Below are 17,019 nucleotides of genomic sequence, written 5' to 3'. Positions count from 1 at the left end.
CAATCAGTGAGGTTCTTGAAGATAGAAGAAAGCAGATGTCACTCCTGTCAGGCCAGTCAGCCTTACATCAATCCCTGGAAGGGTGATGGAACAAAATAATCTGGAAAGCATTTCCAAACATAGTTAGGATAAGAAAGTAATTGATAGTAGTCAGCATGAATTTACAAAGGGAAGGTCGTGCCTAATCAATCTGATAGCCTTCTATGATGAAATGAATAGCACAGTGGATGAGGGAAGAGCAGTGAATATTGTTTATGTCAGCTTCAGCAAGACTTTTAACACTGTCCGTAACATCCTCTTAGACAAACTGATAGAGTACAGACTAGATAAGCGGGCAGTGAGATGGACTGAAAACTGGCTGAAATGCAAGTCTCAAAAGGTTGTGATTAGCAACACAAAGTCTAGCTGGAGACTGGTCACCGTTGGAATACCTAAGGGGTCAATACTGGGCCAATGCTATGGGAGAGAGTGCACCCCTTAGCAAGTTTGCAGATGGTATGAGACTGAGAGGAATAATTGATACATTCGATGGTTGCATTTCCATTCAGAGGGACTCAACAAGCTGGAGAAATGAAGAGACAGGAACTTCATGAAATTCAGCAAAGGGAAACGCCTAGTCCTGCACCTAGAATAACCTGAGGCACAAGTACAAGCTGGAGGCTGCCTGGCTGAAAGCAGCTTTGCAGAGAAGGGCCTGGAGGTCCTGGTGAACCACAAGTTGACCATGGACTAGCAAAATGCCCTTGTAGCAAAGAAGGTCACCAGCATCCTGAGCTGCATTAAGAAGAATGCTGTCAGCAGACTGTGGAGGTGTATAAGGCCTTCTTCAGACAACTGGAAGTCTCCTCACATTCACAGGCCTCTACTCAACACTAGTGAGGCCACATCTGGAGTACTGTGTCCAGTTCCAAGTTCCCCAGTACAAGATAGATGTAGACTTACTGGAGCAGTTCTGTGATAGGAAACAAAGATAGTTAAGGGACTGGAACGTCTGTTATGTGAGGAGAAGCTGAGAAAGATGGCATTGTTCAGCCTGGAGAAAAGAAGGCTAAAGGGGTCTTGAGTGTAAATACCTAATGGAAAAGAGTAAAGAAGATGTAGCCAAACTAGTCTGAGAGGAAGTCCATTTAAATGTAAGAAAAAGCTTTTCTACTGGCCAAACATTGGCATAGGTTGCCCAGAGAGGTTGTGAAGACTCTACGGAGATATTAAAAACCCAACTTGATACAGCCCTCAGTAGCCTGCTAGCTGACCCTGCTTCGAGTAGGGAGATTGGACTAGATGATCACTAGAGGTACCTTTCAACCTCAGCCTTTCTGTGGTTCTTTGTAATTTATGACTAAAGACTTCGACAGATGCATTATCAAGAATCTTTCTGAAGTAGTGCATGGTGTCTCCAGCCCTATCTTTCTGCTTATGACCCAATTCACTGTGACCCAAGAACAGATGATATTTTTTCAAAAGGAACAAATAACGAGCTACAGAGCAGGTTCAAACGTCTGTATCAGCCAGCCATGTTCCCACAGAACATTTCTGTGTGTGTGTTTCCCTACCTATATATCAGAAAGGAGCCTTCCCTGCTGTAAGTTGCCTCTCTAGAAACTTGCAGCATAATTACATTTACATCATTTAACTGAGATCAGAATTTGATAGACTAAGATTAAGATTTTTATCTTAGTAAATACTAGTTTTTGTGACAATGATGTTCTATGAAAATTACTATGACACATTTTTGTAACTATTTTTTTAAAAATTTTTTAAAAGTTTGATTTAAAGGATGATTCTGCAGAGTTCAAAATTATTACAGTTTTTTTTTTTTTTGCTGATAAGGGATAAATAAAATCTATCTTGAATTATGGCATTTAAATAGAAGAAAAGGAAGTGCAAAAACATTAAAACTGTATTTAAGAAAAAAAATGGCTTTCAACTGTAGCCGATGAAGTCCCGGGGGTTGGTGGAATAAAAAAAGCTGAAATGTTAATTTTACATCCACAATTAAAGAACATTAAAATTTTGCAATCTAAAATGTCAGTTTATTTTCTGACATTTTGTTAAAAAAATCAAGCAAATTGTGTACAAGATAAATAAATTTTTTTATAACCTAGTTGCTAGTTTAAATCTCTGCCAATTAAATGGCTTATAACAACTTTCCTCGTATTGAATTGATTTGAACTTACCTAAGGGGAGTGCCTTTCCTTCTAAAATTTCCTTTTAACTAACAGGTGAAAAATATTTGTATTAAAGTTCATTGTTAATGGTGAATTATGAATTTGTATACAAGAAAAATAAATCTTCCAGCTCCTTTGAAATACTGCTGGCAAAGGAATTGATGTCCTGGCAAACCTGCATCATTTAATTCAACAGAGAGTTGACATTTGACCTTTTTTCAAACCTCAGTTGAGTTCACTTGAGTCAATAATGAACTTGGCTTCACTTCACTAAGACTCTGTGTGTAGTTACAAAATATTGAATAGTGCTTGAGGGTATTGCAGAATACAAGATTTTTTTTTAATTTTGTTTTGCTGTTGAATTGCTGTGTATGCTTAGAAAACACTGATATTTTTAGCAAATAAAGCTAGACAGTTGCCAGACACTCTTTTACAATGATACATTGCTCCTATCTATTGTGTCACTAGTAGGATAACTAAGAAGTAGCTGGCAGGTATTTATACCAAAGAAAATATACTGGTGGGGGGGGGGGGTGCTTTGCCTGACAAAAAACAGTGTGTACAAATGATCATATATGTTACTTTAGCACCATAAAACTTGTATGAAATAAAGCATGTAAATATGTTTTTAGATCCTAATATGAATTATAAAGCACTGAACTGTATTTACAGTGGTATTTCTCCCCACTCTAGAATGCCAATACATCAGTTTGCCCCTTTTTTCAGCACAGCAAGTAAAATCTTTAATCTTTTAAAATTAAAAGATTAATATAGGAGAATACAAGCTGTATTATATAGCCTGCTCTTTCCTCTCTGGAAGCTGAAGTTATGATGGAAAGCAGTAAATGATCTAAATTTTCTCTTGTGAGAAAGGAATACAAGAACACTTTTACTGAAAAATTATCCCTTAGGCTAAATACAATCCAAATTTCCAACTAAATAGCTTTTCTTTCAAGATACATGTATATTCACTGTTCAGTTACCTTTTGTTTGTTTATTTTTTGCCCTATGATACTATTCTAAGATTTTAAGAGATTATGTATCTTCTTGGCAGAAAGTCAGCTAGTAAATTCACCCTCTAATCTACTTTTGATTCCTTTTATGATGGAGCTAGACTGATTGTCAGAACTGTGGGTTTCAGGGGACATTCCTGGCTGCAGAGCTAAGGTAAGAGGGATTCAGAGTATGCTTGAGGATGTGCTGTTTGAGGAAATTAACCTTTACTACCTCATGAATGGACAAAATGTCTTACTCAAGATTCCAGAGAAATGTGAGGTCTCAAGGCACCTTTGCAGGCAATGTACAGGAGATATTTCTCCAGGTCTTTCATTCCAGAGCTCATTATTTATCTGCTGATTCATCACAGCTGAGGCAGACATCTTGGTAATGTTTTAAGAGGTGTGAACATACGTTTCTTTCAGTAGTATTCCCTTACTGAAATAAGCATAAAAGTGGATTAGTGGTGCTTTAGCCCTTCTCTTTCTCCCCACTCCACTTTACAGAGAGATTATGTGAGTTTTTTACAGGTATCGCAGTTTGTGACTTCCATCAAATGGGTCTGAAACACTATATTCTGGCATTATACTAACCAGCTGTCAGCACTACCATCTCCAAAACCCCTTGATCATCCTTTTTGAGATACCCTTCTCAGAGGCATCTTGGTTTTGGCGGGCGTTGCTGGGAAGTTGTTTTTGGATGATAGAATGATTGTGCAGGGGAAAAGTGTTTTACAGCAGTTGAGTTTTCATTGCCAAAAAGAGTAAAGGCTGGAAACTGTTAGGGGTTGCTTAATACAGTAGCCCAACAGAAGTGAGGCTGCTGTAGTTCTATGGCCCCAGGTCCACTCAGTAGCCAGTATGAGCATGTATTTCTGGTAGGCGCACACACACTATATGTATATTTGTATATGCGCAGCCAGACACACAGAACAAAACAGACAGAAAGCAATGCCTTTAATGGCATTCACATAAACACGAGCAGCATGGATGGCACAGTCCTGTTTCTCCTCTCCAGCTGATCAGAACTGAGGTCTTCCAATGGAATATATTTAAAAATGTGTGTGTGTGTGTGTGTGTGTGTGTGTGTGTGTGTGAGTGTGCATATGTACATGCACAATATGGATCACTCCAGTAGTTGGCATTAGACACTCAGTCTACCCAATAACTGATCTTAGATTCCCTGGTCTCCCCAGTTGCTGAGACCTGGAGGAACACAGCTCCAATTCAGTTGCTGGTATTCAGACCTCTTATCTTACTTACCATCAGTTCCACCTTGAAATTTGCTAGCATTCACCCATACCTACTCAAAACAGAAAGCACACCAACATAGAAGACAGGTAAAAATAGAATTTAATGGGAATTCAAGATGAACAGCAGTGATCAAGCACAGAGCTCAATGAGACAAGGATGCTGACCAGCCACCTGTTTCTGCTTGATTGATCCCATTTATTTTATTTTTCCTCTATGTTCCCACACTTCTTCCTCTTCTATCCACCTAATTACCTCCCTTTTCCCACCTTTGGTTCTTCCACTAAACGCCAAAACAGCATTAGAGTTTCGTCCTATGCTTATGGTCAAGACTTAGCTGATGTTTCTGGGAGATATGATAGATTGTTCTTCCATGACGCCATATGGCAAACTTCAGACGTGATGTTTGTAAATGTGGCTTTGAATAATCTTTCTTCCCAGAATTCACTCAACAAGCATGGTAGTATCTGTCCCTCCCAGGTCACTTGCATAGTTCCCCACTTTGATGGCTGATCCAAACACTCTATCTGCAGAAGGTTGCCGTTTCCTTTACTATCCATCCGTAATGATAGTCACAGATTCTTTTCAGCTGAAGAGTTCATTTTGCTGAACTGAGAACGTAAAGTTTCATAATATGAGCAGACACAGTTGGCACATCCGTATGTTGAACATGTAACCAGTTATGCTGATTGTGCCCATCTGCCATACACTGCAGAACAATACATCCAGACATATCATTACTATGATCTTCCTGAGTTCTGTAAGATCCTTCCCACTGTGCAAAGAGAAAGTTAGTCTCTGGTGTTGACACACTGGCCATTGGATTAATCGTCCAACAAATGTCCTTTGAAAGAATCTAAATACTGGCATGGACAAACTCAATCATTTCAAACCGCTAGATCATGAATTGGAAGCCTGCAGTAATGTTTTAGCCGCAGTTTTTCAGAAATGCTGGCCAGCAGTGATATCTGAAAGATAGCAAGTAATGTGAACAATTTTACCTCAGTTTGCCTGTTCTGTAGAGTGCTCTGAGATATAGTCTTGATTCCATGGTCAGGAGAGTCAATGTATAGGTATCATACAAAGTGCCAAAGTAATATTTGATACTGATCTACGGTTCTGTCACATTCTAGGTTGCACTAACTCTATTGGTTAAACCTCCAGTGACTAAAGTATAGACTTAGACACATAGACACATGTAGATTTATTTCCTTAATCCTGTTTTCCATTTAACAGTTGAGGCTTCCAAAAGCTTACTCAGTGTATTAGAGAGAGTTAACATGCTTCTTACTGGGTAGCCAAGGAGTTCTCTGTACTAATAAAGGTTCATTCTATTGGAGCTCTAGCAATTGAAGTATTTGCAGGATGCAATGCTTTGGCTAAGAAAAACGCGAGGGAAAGATTTAAGCATGCCCTCACGGTTGGTACTATTATGACAAAAATTACTGAGTTAACCCTACTTAGTACATAAAAGCCCATAAAGGAATGTACATATAGAGAACACATCTAAAGAATAGTGCCAACTAAGTAACTCGTCTTTCTGATGTATCCACAAGGGTTAGACCTGTGTTCATACTGGGGTGTGGGGGAGTAGAAAGAAGAGCTTTCATATGCATATCAAACAAAAATATTAGCTAATTAGCTAATCTAGGTATCTAAAAGAACTATTATTTTATGAAGTTTAACCAACCTAGTTCACAGCTGAAACAAGTTCATGGAATTTTCTAACAGGCTACTGACTCCAGTTTTATTTTAGTAGAGGGTGAACTGACTAGTTAGTTATCTGAGCAGCCAGGCAGAAATTTTCACTGAGAAAGTGTAGGAAAGACTGCATTTTTGATAACAATGAGAGAATATTTGGCATCTTTATATCAACGATAAATATTTTGGAGTACAATTAAAAATTAAGTGTATCTTAGCCTTTTGTCTCATAAACAAGTGTGAACTTAGTTCTGTATACTTCATTGAAGTTACTGATATTAGTTAAGATCTTGTTTATACCAAGCTATTATGTAGGAAATTATTACCACTAATTTGCACTTTTACCCATCACATTTATACTACATTATTATAGTGAAAATTTCCTTTGTCTGAGCAAATCAGAAGCATGAGGTCAGGACATCAGATTTTGAGTAGACCTTATTAACGTTTGAAAAACACTGTGGTTCCTAAATAGTTATTTTAGTTTTATGATTTACATAGCTAGAATTTTCATTGTAAAATGAATCATCAGCTGGCCCCCATTTAAAAAAAAAATCATGTTTGTATTTATTTGAGAATTCTGCAAAGTGATGTTGTAAGTTGACCCCTTTTTTTTGCTTTAGTTCATTGAGCAGTTGTCAGTTTTGTACAGTATTGACTTTACACTGGACTTTACTAAACTGTCACAGACAGGAAACACTGTAATTAAGTTTTCACAAACAGTGCCTTCTTTTTTTTTGCTATAGACAGCATCTCCTAAAATTTACCTTAAAGTCAAAGTGAATTCTCTACTTTTATTCATTCAGAGTGGCAATCCCTATACATGTTTTGGATACCAACATGCATGCGATACTTTTCAAATAAAAAAGTTTAAAAATACTCTTGATCAGATATCAAAGTTTAAAAAGCAGTTTAATATTGTTTCTGTCAAGGGAAAGAAAAAAGGAGAGGGAAAGAGAACAAGAAATGAAGTACTGTGAATGATGTATTTTTTGGTGATCATTCAACTTTTTAACAGAAAACTGCCTAAAGGACTCTGGCATGGTCTTTTCACTTCTTTGTCCTCAAGGGTTTGAATCTACTCAGTGTGAGGTTCCAAAGTCATCAGGGCAGACTTAAAGCATTCTCCTGCTTTTCTCAAAAGAATAAATTGAGAGTGCCAGAATTCATTTCCCATGTAACCCTTGACAGCTGTCATTGAGAGAAAGCAATCTCCTTCTGCTCTCACTGTGATTTACCACTGGGTCCCCAGGGTGAAAGGCAATCAGGGAAACTACTGACTTAGTTCTGTATGACAACCAACTCAAATTGTTTTCTAAAGTACTCCTTACTACATCCATTGTTAGCCACACTGCACTCATGTATATATTTTTAAAACTCTATAGATTATGTTAAATGGCACTGCAGGTATAATTTTGTTTAATTTTTAGCTTGAGAGATAGTATTCTTTTGCATAATCATTTGATAAGATTTCATGTAGGATGCAAACATTTTGTTGCACAGCTCACGTATAAATTATGTGTTCAGTGACTAGTCTGTATTTTACTCATCACTTAGTTGGCTAAACAGGCACTACTGATACAAGAATGAGAACACTATCACACTCAAAAATTGATTCTTTGGGAATCTAATATATTGTTTGAATATTCCATGTTTCTAGTCTGTGTATAGAATTATTTTTTTTCTATTATCCATATCGTATTTCAAAGATAATTTGGTTAGAATCGCTTTTGGGTAGCTGTAGGGCAACATATCATGATGGAACAAAGGTTTCTCCTCTCAATTTCTATTACTGACTTCTCAGAAGATAACTTGAAAGGCTTAACCATTAAACCAGTGTTTCAATTTTGGGAAGTTTTATTTTGTTTTATTTTAATATGCTGAACTGTACTGAAAAAGGGACAGTTGTCATGAATGCTTATTATACATTAAACTTAGTGAAAGATGAGTAATCCATAGGACATTTTTGAATTTTTGAAGAAATATATTCCTTTGTGAATGTTCAAAACCTTATGAGAGAATTTTGAAATATTTTTCAAATCTTTGCTCTATTTGAATAGCATAGTCTTATGTTAACATTAGAAGAATTTGGTCAAAATAGTTTTCTGTTTGAAAGTTCTATTTCAGCAGAACTGTTGTATATTTGTGTGCAATAACATTGATTTTCACTAAATTGTATTGCAAGAAATGTTTATAAACTTTCTTTTGTACAAATTCAAAAATGTCATTTCACTGTTTATTTTACTTTTTATTCTTCAGTGTTTTTATCTGTACAGTATTTCGTGATAGTCTAACTATGTGTTCTAGAGACTGGTATTTGAGGTTTGTTGGTTGGCAGAGCAGACTTTTTTTTGTCAGAGAAATGCATAAGAGAGAATATGAGCCTCTAACGTAATCATTAGTGCCTTCAAGTTAAAGCGAACAGATTTGATCCCAGAAACTGCTCCTAGGACTGTTTGTTTTATCCAGTGACCATTTACAATAAAAAATAGAAAAAGTTATGTGTATCAGATATCACTTACAGACAGACCGTCCTTTATATCTATTATAGGTCTGATGTGTATATATTTATTTCTATATTTATATGTATATGTATGTATTCATATATGCACATACATACTCAAGCACACATATATGTATATACATGTTGATGGTTTTAAGATTCAAAAAAAGCCAAATAAGAAAAACAGTAGATTTTATATTTGATCTTAATACACTTTTGGCAGGACTTGTCACGAAGGGATTCATTATACTTTAGCTGAGCCTTTGGGATGGTTGATAAAAAGAATGCTATTGTTGCTTGCCACTTTTACATTTTATCCATCGTATATTCAATTATAGTGTGATGAAAGAATTTCTGTTTGTTTCTAACAGTGAAACTATGAAAGTTTTGGGATTTGAGATCCTTTAGAAAGGAAAAAAAATTCAAATATTTATGGTTCCTTGTTAGGGTTATTTTTTCCCTTTTCTTTTTATTTTTTCCAATGTATTTTACAAAATCTGTTTTTGTATTTTATATTAGGCACAGACGATAAGTGATTTTCCCTGCTTAGCCCTGCGTAAAGAATATCCATATGATGGCCTGAATACCTTGTATAGTGGGACAGACTTATATTTTCTTATAATTGGAAAACTGTCCTAAAGTCTCAATCATGAAACTAGGAAGGAATCCAGACAACCTTTATAGACAACCTTTTGATAGAAAGATATTGAACAAGCATAATAACACCATCACCCCCTCTTGCCAGGGCTGAAAGCAAGGACTGTGACTAAGCACCTTTGTATCCTAAGACTAGTAAAAGGTGAACATAGCATAATGTTGCTCTTGCAAATCCAGGTATTGGAAATTCATCAAAATCAATCAATGGGAACGAGGTGTATGTGCATCTGTATTAGCAGCTTTAAAGATCACCAAAATAACACCAATCTGCTGCATAATACACACATACAATATTTTTTAAAATTGAAAGAGATGATAATATTATGACTTTCCATAGCTTACTCCCTTTAAAAGTTAGGAAATTGTATGGCATAAGATAGAAATTCTTGCTTTTGTTATTACATGTAAACATTGGAAGCACAACAGTAACTACCAGTCTTGTGAGGGTGATTCAAGATCTACCTAGTATTCATTATCATCTGTTCCAGCTGAACAATATAGAACCCATATTCCTAATAAAGAGTAAAATAAATAAAGATATAATGACTAAAAATAAAGAATGAAATAAAAAAGGAAAAAGAATAAAGATAAAATGATTAAAAATAACAAATTTCAAACCTCTGTTTCAAAGCTCTTTTTTTCAGTCGTTGTCAATATTTTATCTCGGCTAAAGAACAAAAGTCAAACTTTTTAAAGATAGTAAACATATGAATTAGCTTTGTGCATTATTTAAAATTTAAACCCCAAAAAGTTTAACTGACCAAAAATTCATGGCTTTATTGGCTTTTTTTCCTCCTTCCCTGAATGAAATCAAACCAGATAAATCTTTTGGGTTAAAAAAAAAAAAGGAAATATTTTAATATCCAAATACTTCTATTTTCAAGCACTTAGGATAAAAAAGCAGTTAAACAAAGGCTCAGCAATACAATGCCACATACGCTCTCCTGTGGCTTTCATCACAAACGCTTGAGGATGAAACATTTTCAAAGTAGTGCATGTTGTTCCAGGAATTAAATCATTCCTCCACAAACATACCATTTTCACTCTTCAGATTCATTTCTCTCTACCATTTTGTTTCTGTGCTAGCTTTTAGGTAGGATCAAACTGATTGTAAATGAATAATATGAAAATGAAGTTAAAAATGAATGAGAAGCTTTTTTAACTTCAGTGGCTTCACAAGCATTATTGTTACTTCTGTTTTCACTTGTTTTGAACATTCATGTTGTCTTAGCCATGGTACTAACAGTATAACCCTTTTGTATTTAACATCTGGAGCTGTAGAAAAGAGGTGAAGTGTGAGAAACTTCATGCTCAGACAAAAACAAAGTCAACTGAAAAATACAAGGAATACAGTGGAAGAGATTCATGAGAAAGCAATGAAATAAATTTTGAGATTGCAAGAAATGAGTTAGCTAGATAGTGAGTATGAATCTTGTCATGTAGCTTGGAAAAAAAAAAGTAACATGCATCTGCATGAAAACTTTCATTAGTTATGTGTTTATTTATGTCCAGCAATGAAATCTCACAGTGACTGTATATATGTACTTGGTTAAGCTTCTCATGGACAGTTTATAATGTTATAGTCAATGTGGGTAATATGAAAAGCAAGCTATATGAAGTGCACCTATACTATGGATCTGTGTCAGAGTAGCAAGAGGTTTTAGTTGCACCAGGACAAGGTTTCTAATACCAACAAGTCTTAAATGTGATTGCTAAATTGACAGTAATTCACCTTTGAACTATTACAGTTCTGTGTTATTTTATTTCAGAGAATTTATACTGTCATTAAAAGCAATTAATTTCCATACATTTTTACTTTTTTAGATATTATTTAAAGGAAGAGCTGCTTTTACTAGTAATGAAGATGATTGCTAAAATAGGCAGATGTCAGTAGAATAGGAAAGTGTTATTTTGCTGTAGTTTCTTCTCAGTCTGCAGATTACTACTCAGAAATATACAGGTCTCCTCCATGAGCTCTGTTTCTTCTCTTCAACCTAGAGAGTGCCTTAGTAACTGAATGCTTTACGTACATCATCATAATACCTAATGCTTTTTAAACTTCATCCTGCATTTCTGTATAATTGCATCTTTAGTGCTTTTAATAACAATTAGTAAATTGGAAATAGATTTGCTTCGTACCAAAGACTGTTTTCCCTCTTCTCCCTTAAATATTACTTCCAATCCTGAAATGATTTTTGTGAAGGAAAAGTCTGAAGTCATATGGGACCTTCTTTAGTTATCTATATTCTTTTCCAGAACCCTTACAAGTTTGAAACCATATACATTTAATGTCTTTAAGACTGTTGATTTAAAAAGAGGAAGAAAATTGAAAACATCTGTAACTATTTTCACCAAGAGTTAGATTTTAGGATGGCAGTGTTTTTTAAAGTCCTGGTACTTCCTTTGCTGGCTGAAATATTCTTTCAATAAATGAAAATTTACAAACATGTTCTGTTGTATTAGCTAATCAATAAATTTAAGTAATGTGCATGATAAAATTTAACTTCTTGGGAAAATAAGATTCAGAAAAAAAAAAAAAAAAAACAACTTTGAACTATCCCTAGCACTGCATTAGTGTCTCTCTATGTCTTACTTCTAAAATGGCAATGCTATCTGATGTTCCATATTCAAGAGGTAGATTCCTGTCACTGTTTGATGATCTGTAACTTACAAACACTAATAATTTTCTAAATCTTTTCTTAAGCACATCATTATGCTTAGAGTGAAGGTGGGGGGGAACGTCATTAATAACTTTTCATACAGCTATCAGACAGATAGACAGCAAAGCTGAGAGTTTATAATGGAGATCTCAGTGTCTCATCACAATCTTCTACCAATAAACCATAGTCTTTACTGCAGCAAGTAAAAGGAAGGATTGGGGAGGGAGGATATATCTTATATAAAAACTAGACACTCATTGCAAAAACAGTTTGTTAGCTTTCTGACTGCTATCTAAAAAGAAACTTCATGTTTTTTTATGCATTTCCTCAGTCACTCCCCACAATTAAATATTTCATTTTTCATCATCATCCTTTTTTTTCTTTTACACATCAATAACAGAAAATGCTCTTGTTACTGTTAGAAGGTATTTTTCTCATTATAGGACTGAAAAAAAGAAAATATTTTAGTGTTATTTACACAGTATACTGGTTTGATTTTCATGTTACTTTCCTCTCATCAAAATTTGAATGGCCAGATGAAGCTGACGGAGAAAAAGATTAAAAATTCCTCCAAGTTCTCTCTTAGCTTCCAACCACTTGCACCTCCAAAACTATTGTAGGAAGTGGAGTAAGATCATAATGTTTATTTCAAAGCAGAAGGGCTTTGTAGGGTAAATAGCTCATACTTATTACTAAAATCAAGTTAAAATTGAAGACTTGATGTGAAATAGACCACAGTTATGAGCTGGTAGTGAAGAAGCAAAAAATTCATTGTTAAACTTTGTTTTTGATGTTGCTGTTACGCGTTGGTGACGAACACTGTGTTTGTCTTATAGAGGTGAACTGCTCTGATCCTGGCTTTGTGGAAAATGCTATTCGTCATGGACAGCAGAATTACCCTGAAAGTTTCAAATATGGAACAAGTGTGGCATACCATTGCAAGAAGGGATTTTATCTGTTGGGTTCATCTGCTTTGACCTGTAAAGCTAATGGCTTGTGGGATAGATCACTGCCAAAGTGTTTGCGTAAGTATTCATTCAATTGGATTAACATTAAATAGTGATGCGTGATTTTATAGTCACAAAGGCACTAAAAGTTGAAAAAATGCAGTCATGTTTTGGGGGACAAAACTGAATATTATGAGCAACATATAGTAAATTTCATAATTTAGTGAGAAATCGTTGTGGCAAGATGGCATACAACATAGTTATCAATGTAAAAATGGTTTTAGAGAGAACTATGGACCTTTACCTTGAAGTACCACAAAATAAAGATTAATTTGCCTGTTCACTATATTTTTATGATATCTGAAAACAGCTAGGGAAAACTTAAAATCATTACTTATATATTATCATTGGGACTGATAATCTAAGACCGTTATTGATTATCTCACAGTTATTTTTTCTGACATTGTATTGTAGTTATATTTTAAAAAAAAAAAGGTTATGAAATGCTGTCATTTGGCAAGAATATTTTACTGACCCAAGTCTATGCCTCTTGATTTGCATCTTAACAAAATTATTATGAAAGTAAGTCCTTGGCCCAATTTTGTCTGTTATCTCTTCCTACTTCCAGGATGGGGTTCTAGTGTGAAGGGACATTCCTCATGGAAGGAGCAGAAGATGTTGGGGAATCACCTAAAATAGCTACCCATCTTTCCACATCAAGCATTCTGGAAATTTGATGGCATTTACATGTCCTTCTGTCTTTAGACAGAGCTCCAGTAAAGTCATAGTTGTCCATCTCCTCAGAATAGACAGTCCTGAGCTTGCTCTGGTGACTACCAAAGGAGACTGAGGCTGTGGGAACTTCCAGATAAGTCTGGGAAGTGCCTAAATTCCTCAGTCCCCTGCTGGATTAGCAGTCATTTGCTGCTGATGGACTGAAACATTATCTGAATCCTAAATATCCACAGGACAAATTTTGCATTTTGTCTTTAAGATAAACTCTCACTGAAATGAATAGAGCCTTTTCCTATGAGAATGATCTGTTTATCTGTTCTTGAATTAAGTCGTGTAAAGTCCTGTCAAGTACCATGAGAGAGATTTAATTTTCAAAGACATCACTGATAATCTCCTCTCTTTTTTCAAGCGTAAGATTGTTTTTAGTTATAGGGCAAAATGCTTGAAGAGACAGGTGAAATAAATTTCAAACCTAAAATGGACACGAGGTTCTTTTTGAAAGGTTGATTATGAACAATTCTTGTTCAACAGTGAAAAAATAGAGTATCACACACACACAGTGTATTGCATACAGTTTTGATGGTTGTCAAGAGTAATAGCCATAAGAAATTGTTCATAACTTGTAGTCATTTTTTTTTGTCTAGAAATGTGTAACCCATAGATCATGCATTAAAGTAATTCGTAAGTCTGATAAACTTTAACTGATCTGTGCATGTTATGTATGTTCCCTGTTTTAAGTTGCAAGACTATTCACTAAGGTCATGTAAAATCTCTTATTTGCCTTTCTTTTCCATTGGGCAACCTAACATTTACGCTAAAAGAATTCAGAATATGATTTCTAGTACACCTTAAAATGGCATAGGCTTACTTATATGACAGATCTGAACTACTTATTTGCAAGTTATTCTGTACCAAAGCTGCTTGTGGGAAATTTATCACAAACAAAATGCATGCATTAACTTAAACTTACATATTATTCATAATTCACCAAAATGATCGGTAATTCCTTTTCCTGTTCCTTACTTTAATTCAACACATTGCGGTGCTAATACTACAGGTTTAATTTTTTGTTTCTCTGTACCTGCCTAAATTGCTTGCAGTTATTTATAGGTATGATAAATCTACTTATCTTTATCGTATCTGTAATATGAAAGCACATTGCAACACTACCTCAGTTTTGTTTATCCTTTCCAGACCTTAATAGAAATTGTGTGTACAGTTTATAAGAGTTAGGATAGTGAGTGGCAGTGGGTGAGGAAAGAGATTTCTGTATATTTATGAGGGAAGGCTAAACTGGAGAGGTTAGGTTTACATGTAATTTTAGTCTCTACTCTTAAAAGTGATCAGTAAATCATCTATAGCAACAGCAAAACTGAAGATATGAAAGAGTAGAAATCCAGCCAGAAGTTTATTTTGTGTGGAACCAACCTCATCTTTAAAGGTTTTAACAGGCTTTTTCTATGGCATGAAAACATTGTAATATACTGTCCTCTTTTCTTTCCTAGCTATTTCTTGTGGACATCCTGGAGTACCAGCCAATGCAGTTCTTACAGGAGACAAATTTACGTACGGCTCCATAGTTCACTACTCTTGCACAGCAGGTCGAAGTCTCGTAGGAAATTCTACTAGGGAGTGCCAAGAGGATAGCCACTGGAGTGGAACTCTCCCTCACTGTTCAGGTGGTTATACCAGCTGTCAACTGAATGTGACCCTATAATTAAATGAATAAGGCTATTCTTAAGCAAATTTTAACTCCAGATGGATATATGTTTTGTTTCTTCTCCGAGTGTATTTTAATTTCACCAATAGCCACTCAGCTGATTTATAGCCATTTATTGGAATATTCTAATACATTTGCCCTCATTCTCTTTGTCACTACTTTGCTAAGCTTGCCCTTTAGTTAGATACTATAATGGGATACCACAGTAAATAAATGCCACAAAACAGTATTTAAACACTGCTACAGTTCTGCTTTACATGTTTACATTTACTCGGTTTTACTTGTGTGAACATTGCTTTGTATAAGCAAAGGTTGCCATATACAAAAGTGTTGACGAAAAACACCACAGCAAAGGCACTAGCTAGTAATCTGCTTACGCTATAGGCTTTCCTTCTTTTCACTTATAGGAATATTCTTTGTTAGTGCCATATGGGCAAATATCAGAAACCTCCGCAGTGTTCTCAGGAATGCAGGATTAATTTATTCCCACCCAGGCTAACTGCAAATTTAGAAGGGGTTGTAAAACATGTGATTTCACTGAAATCTAGAGCTTAGATGAGGATTGGCTAATAAGGATTTCTGCAGTATATTAGTAAGTTTTGTTATAAGGGATACAAGCCTACATGCTTCAGAGCATAAGAAAACAAATGCCTGATAAGATGAGGAAGAGGATTGTTCCATAGAATCTTATGTGGTCTCCTAAGGCATTGAGCATGCCCACTTATCTGTTTATGTTATTTTCCCTGTTTAAGTTGCAAAACTATTCACTAAGGTCATGTAAAATCTCTTCTTTGCCTGTCAGACTCACCTGATTCTTTGTGGCATGTCATGTATTCCTAAACATCCACAAATTAGTTCCTGTACATATATGAACTGAGATTATCAGATCAGTTGGGGTGTATGGCAGGGTTACTTGACTCCTTAATTTAAAGCGAGTCATTAATTTAAATAACTATAAGATTTAAATTCAGTGCTTCTTTGAAAAGGCTCAAAATAAGAGTTTGTGGATAATGGTCCGTTTATCAACTGATTTGGGAAAGATACAGAGCAGAACTTCAGGCATTGACAAAAGGAAGTCAGGTCACTAACGTTTTATTTCTATTTTCTGCTGCTCAAGGAGTAAAGAACTTGCCTAGGTTTGGTTATCCTCTTTTGGTTCTATGCTACTTAAGAGTCTTCTCAGGACTCCAGAGTTCACTGACATCATGGTATCTCTGCCTGGATTCTGAAGGGAGTCTTTGCAGGAAAATCGTGGAGGGTATCAACACAGAATTGGCCTTTTCTTGCTTATCCTGAGTTCGTATTTATGCCATTTTCACTTTTTTATCCAGTATAAAGATGCCACGTCTGAGATTGCACCAAGACTTTAAATTCTAAATGTCAGAGCCCTCTACCACTGTTACCCAACATATCCTGTTACCCAGAATGTCCTACCAGAAGGAAAAATTCTGATACCAGTGGAAAGAAATCTTAATTACTAACAACTAAGGCTCTTCAGTTGCTGGGCCTCAAAACCACAGTATTTTAATTGATTCATAGATTTTTAAACCCAGGAAGGCCACTGTCATCATCTCCACTCATGGGAAAAAACATCTAGGGTAATTAAAATATTGTTACTGATGCAGAATTTAACTTTCTAAGTTTGAATTTGGTCTGACATCATCTTGGGAACAGGGGGATTC

At 35.4% G+C, this 17,019-nt stretch overlaps 1 protein-coding gene across 2 annotated transcripts in view; it reads left to right on the top strand.

Annotated features, from left to right (window-relative positions):
• CSMD1 (CUB and Sushi multiple domains 1) overlaps nt 1-17,019 on the top strand; it is a 1,260,625-nt gene that overhangs the window by 1,201,533 nt on the left and 42,073 nt on the right. For both annotated transcript variants that reach the window (XM_068937332.1, XM_068937331.1), the window contains exons 55-56: nt 12,772-12,960; nt 15,123-15,296. In XM_068937332.1, the coding sequence (XP_068793433.1) occupies nt 12,772-12,960; nt 15,123-15,296 (363 nt within the window). The remainder of the gene's footprint in view (nt 1-12,771; nt 12,961-15,122; nt 15,297-17,019) is intronic.

Source organism: Struthio camelus, chromosome 3 (assembly GCF_040807025.1).
Source record: "Struthio camelus isolate bStrCam1 chromosome 3, bStrCam1.hap1, whole genome shotgun sequence".
Lineage (NCBI taxonomy): Eukaryota > Metazoa > Chordata > Aves > Struthioniformes > Struthionidae > Struthio > Struthio camelus.
Note: the sequence above shows the minus strand (reverse complement) of the source record. Positions and strands in the feature narration are given on the sequence as shown.